General features: G+C 44.7%; 1 protein-coding gene across 2 annotated transcripts; it reads right to left on the reverse strand.

Annotated features, from left to right (window-relative positions):
• Positions 1-1,258: 1,258 nt before the first annotated feature.
• On the reverse strand, positions 1,259-3,128 carry dpm3 (dolichyl-phosphate mannosyltransferase subunit 3, regulatory). Of its 2 annotated transcripts, none has more exons than XM_063184922.1 (2): positions 3,086-3,128; positions 1,259-1,839 (listed from the first exon to the last, which is right to left on the reverse strand). In XM_063184922.1, the coding sequence occupies exon 2, from the start codon at positions 1,776-1,778 to the stop codon at positions 1,500-1,502; it is 279 nt and encodes a 92-aa protein (XP_063040992.1). In that variant the 5' UTR covers positions 1,779-1,839; positions 3,086-3,128; the 3' UTR covers positions 1,259-1,499. The 2 variants fall into 2 exon arrangements, with proteins under 2 accessions (XP_063040992.1, XP_063040993.1); XM_063184923.1 differs by having other exon boundaries at positions 3,090-3,116.
• Positions 3,129-5,228: the final 2,100 nt, after the last annotated feature.

A 5,228-nucleotide genomic window follows, 5' to 3' on the forward strand; every position in this document is an offset into this window, starting at 1 on the left:
TTTGGGGGACATATGTACTCATTTCTAATTTGATAAATCCAACACGTCTCAAAAGAGTTGGGACGGGGATCAGTGAAATTTAGTAAACATCCAAATAAGATAAAACAACAAAGAAGAACATTTCAAAATGAATTGTACTGACGGACAATATAGGTGTCCAGGTATAAGATCATCACAGAGAGGCTGAGTCACTCAGAACTAAAGATGCAAAGGGAATAATTACCATAGTTATTACATACATTTTTGAATTCCCTTTGATTTACCACGATTGAGTGTATATAAGACATATTTTTGTTAATAAAATCATTGTATAGGTTCATGACATCATGAAATATATATTGGCTGTAGTCTCACTCTAGCACTCCAGGAATTAGAGCTATTGAAAATTGACCATATTAAGAATGCTTAATGCATGAAAATGATACAGGGGTGTAACATTCTCCTAAGCACCTGAGCTCACTTGAAATAGAACCAGAAGACATGGGAAACTGTCCTTTGCTTACAGAAGTCAGCAGAAGTTGTAGAAGTCCATTCTTTTTGACAATAATAGAGCATTGCACATCCTGTGCTACAGTGAAAATGGACCATCCAACTTGTGTTAGTGCTAGCTTCAAAAGTCAGCCTCCACGATGGCATGCGGGTGCAGTAGTGCATTGGTTAAGATGTTCTCACTCATCTGTAGAGTTAAATACAGTGCTGAATGGTATAAATGGGTTTTAAACAGCATGAAAAGCCACTCATGCATTATATTTTGAAGGGAGATCTTCGATTACTGCCACATAGTAAGGTCAAATTGCATTCTCTACTATGTTTTAACAGTTTGGCTCCATCATAAGGACCAGCAGGTGATAAAATGGTGGGTTTTTGGTCAAGACCTGTCACACTGTATGCACTACAGAAAGGAAAACATTGCAAAACATGACAAGGAATACACCCACCATTTAAGCTGGTGAAATCATGTCCAAGATAGGAATTAACACTGTTTTTTATATAAAATCGCATTGGTTAATGTATTTAACTGTTAAGTGTTGTCTTTTGTTTTGTTTTTAGTCTTCCTCGACATTTGCTGCCATTTATTGTCCCCGTCCCAACTCTTTTGAGACGTGTTGGATTTATCAAATTAGAAATGAGTACATATGTCCCCCCCAAAAATATTTTTTCTCGGTTTTAACACTTAATATGTTGTCTTTTCACTATTCTCCATCTAATGAATAGATTGAATGTTTTGAAAATGATAGCATTTTGATTTTATTCACTGTTTACCAAACGTCCCAACTTCATCGGAGTTGGGGTTTGTATGTATGTATGTATGTATATATGCATGCATGCATGTGCGTGTTTGTGTGAGTGTGAGTGTGTGGTTATGTTATTCTGTAAGTATCAGTATCAGTAAGCGTATTCCAATGTAGTGCATGTGTGTGCAATACAGTGCGCTGCAGTAAAGTCTCACAGTAGACTCCTTTCCTTTCTCCTCCTCTCTCTCCTCTCCTCTCCCCAACTCACATCTTCAGTCCTCTCCTCTTCAGGTCCTCCTTGGCCTCCTTGATCTGGGCCTGCAGCTCCTTGGCGGCCGCCTCGCAGTCGTTGAAGGTGGCCACACGGTAGCCCACCGTGGCCAGCGAGTAGCAGCCGAACACCACCAGCAGGTAGACGGGCATGGGCCAGGCCACCTCGCGGTACACGGGCGGCAGCCGCAGGTCCAGCAGGTCAAAGGTCACCAGGCCCCAGGCCGCACAGATGAGGGAGACGCCCAGCAGCCACTGCAGCAGCTTGGTCATCGTGGAGGTCGAGCGAGCGAGCGTGCCAGCGAGGAGGAGGAAAGGGATGCAGACCGTGAAACTAGACACAGAGAGACACACGCACGCACACACACACACACACATAGAACAGGTGTGAGGGTTTAAGCTTACTCCAGCATGGTGGCCACCTCGACATCAACTACCTCCCATTTTGACAACAAGCACCTCCCACTTTGACAACAAGCACCTCCCATCTTGAGTAGGTTCTCTTATAAAAAAAATAAAGATCTTGTATTATTATGAATTAAATTTCTGGAGTTGTTTTACAATATTTGAATAAGCGTAATAAAGCGTACATAGGGAGAGGCATATTAGTGCCTTTTTAAGGCATAATTAACATAACCTACAAGAACTGTGCTGAATGTAAGCGTGATAAAGATCAGAGGTAATCCAGTAGAAACTTCTGGTCGAAAATCAGTAGGTGACCACTTGATAACAAATAGGCTCAATTTGAGCTGCTCAAACAATGACTGCATGCTGAAGTGACTTTTATAACCAACCTGAGACACTTCATAGGTCTCAACCAGTAGGCCTAATAGTTTCTACCAGTAGCCTACCAAAGCTACCAGTAGACCTACTTAACATAACAAGCTACCATAAACTAACTGGGGAGAAACCAGCCGGAAAAACCTGTCGAACCAAACTGCTGGTTTACTACCATTACTAGGGTTTTCTCTCGCTCCAGGGTAAAGACAGGAATGATTGACACTTCAGCTATGCAGTCTGTAAATGGCTAGGCTGACACATCACTTCACTTCCAACTATGCCACGATGTTGCAATATTTCAATGTTAAAAATAAACCTGAAAATACAAAAGGCTATTATGTATCAATCATCATAACACATAGCCGTGTGCTCCGACGTGGACTGATAGTCCATCATCATCATCGTGCCCAGCATCACTTGAGCTTTAAGATGACCAGCAACCAACCAACAGGTGAACTGAGCAGCCACAGCTTACATGGCAATAATTCAAGGTATTGCACGATCAATGTCAACACATCTGCAGTGTAATTTAATGCGAGCGCGTCGTATTATATGATATTCCCTGCTGCTGTAATCCTTGGTTAAACCTGTGGCGCGTTTCATTCAAAAGATTCTCATTAGCCTACAACTAGACAACACAGCTCTCATCACAACAATCGTTTCAGCGCCGCACTTCTAACATTAATGGAGCCAGGTTTATAGTTTTCAGATAATGCTATAAAGCATTTATAAATTACTCTTACATCGTCTTTAATTCTGTTATTTAGCCGTAGGGATACACAACTAATCCAATTTCTTACCTACTCGATAAAGCCAGCTCACCACTTCTGGTTATGTCGCTCACGGATGACGTATCACATTGCCTTGTGGGAAATTGAGTAGAAGGGTTAGCGCACAAACATGTCTGGTCTGGGGTATCGAGTTTGCGTTCCAGCGCTCATGTTGGCAAACAGGACGTGGTAGACTGCAATGATGGATTTCTCATGCTTAGAACATTTCAGACGTCTGCTTCTCTACGCTTTTAGAGTTTTTTTCACTAAGGTTTTAAGAGACAGTGGATTCATTGCACCTTTTAGGCTATGCCATCTTAATGCCGGGTGGTCAACTTGATGAATGACAAAACATACAGACACACATTGCATTGCCTATTAATAATGCTCTCTCGATAGGAAATGAAACGCAGCAGAGGCGGCTGTTGTGTTTGTTCAGAGCCGCATGTCATGTCACCACACAGCGCGGCGTCTCTGAAGGCGCCGCGGGTCATATCCGCCCATTCAGCGCGCTGAACTCTCGGTGCCCAGCAGCCTGCAAGGGCCGTGACCCGAGCGGAGTGTACTTAAGAGCCGGAGAGACGTAAACATTCCCCCCGATAAGAGGGGGGCAGAATGATTCTCTGAGAGCCTCGGAGACGTAAACATCAGCCACTCAGAAAATGAGAGAGTTATTCTTGGTGACCCAGTGTTTATGTTTGCGCGCGCTGGTGTTGCTATGAGTGTGCCAAAGGGAACAGGTTGTGCAGTTGTGTGAGCGCGTGAGCAAGCGCGCGCGAAAGAGAGAGAGAGAGAGAGAGAGAGAGAGAGAGAGAGAGAGAGAGAGAGAGAGAGAGAGAGAGAGAGAGAGAGAGAGAGAGAGAGAGAGAGAGAGAGAGAGAGAGAGAGAGAGAGAGAGAATAGGTCGAACGCAGAGAGAAAAATGGGACAGGAATTTTCAATCTATAACTTAGGCCTACTGTATCTGAAATCCATGAGCTTAATTAGCCAATGTGTCAGCAGTTGTGGCGTGAGTTTGCTTAAAAAAACAATTGCAGTACCCTTATTGATGATGAGTTGTGGGGTTATTTTAGTCACGCAATGGCAGAGCGCCGCTAATTACGAGAACGTGTTCAAAGAGCCTTTGATGTGCTCTTTTAGAGAATTTTGAGTTGGTTAGTCATCCTTTTTGCAAGTCAATTGTGCATGTGGACCAGTTTGTGTGTGTGTGTGTGTGTGTGTGTGTGTGTGTGTGTGTGTGTGTGTGTGTGTGTGTGTGTGTGTGTGTGTGTGTGTGTGTGTGTGTGTGTGTGTGTGTGTGTGTGTGTGTGTGTGTGTGTGCATGTAAAGCAGGGCATTGTGTGTGTGTGTGTTGGCCTATCTGTGTGCACATGCACACGTGTTTGTGCATGTTTAGGTGGGCGCATGATGTTATTAGGCAGTGTTGTATGTAATGTGTTGTGCACACGAGCGTGTCACTATCGCACCTGTGCAGTCGGCATGTTTGTGGACATGCGTGTGTGAGAGTTCAGCTGAAAGAGACATGGGTGAAGAGGGTAGACAGACAGACAGACAGACAGACGGAGAGGCGACGAGGCGACGAGGGAGGGAGTGATGCTCCAAGTGTGTGTGTGTGTGTGTGTGTGTGTGTGTGTGTGTGTGTGTGTGTGTGTGTGTGTGTGTGTGTGTGTGTGTGTGTGTGTGTGTGTGTGTGTGTGTGTTGGTGTGGTCCCAGTGGGAACAGCAGCGTTGACTGTGGGCTGCGTGTTTCCCTGCCAGATCTGGTTCCTCCCAGTCCCTCCAACATAACACACACACACACACACACACAGGCACACACACACACACACACACACACACACACACACACACACACACACACACACACACACACACACACACACACACACACATATGCATCAAGGGAATCTAACCCCTGCAGAGAGAGGCTGGCAGCCTCGACACACACCAGCCTGCAGCAAGACAGGAGGCTACGTCACGGAGAGGGGGACTCACCGCAGAAGAGAGAGAGACATAGAAGGAGGGAAAGAACAAGGAGTGAGTAGGTTAGAGGTAGGGATAGAAAGAGAGGGAGCAGCAGAAGGAGGACAACAGCAATGAAGCATAGCATGTACTGGAAAACAACAACCAAAAAAAAAAGAAAACACACACCAACAAACAAGCCCAAAGACAC

This window comes from Engraulis encrasicolus, chromosome 20 (assembly GCF_034702125.1).
Source record: "Engraulis encrasicolus isolate BLACKSEA-1 chromosome 20, IST_EnEncr_1.0, whole genome shotgun sequence".
In the NCBI taxonomy this organism is placed as follows: Eukaryota; Metazoa; Chordata; class Actinopteri; order Clupeiformes; family Engraulidae; genus Engraulis; species Engraulis encrasicolus.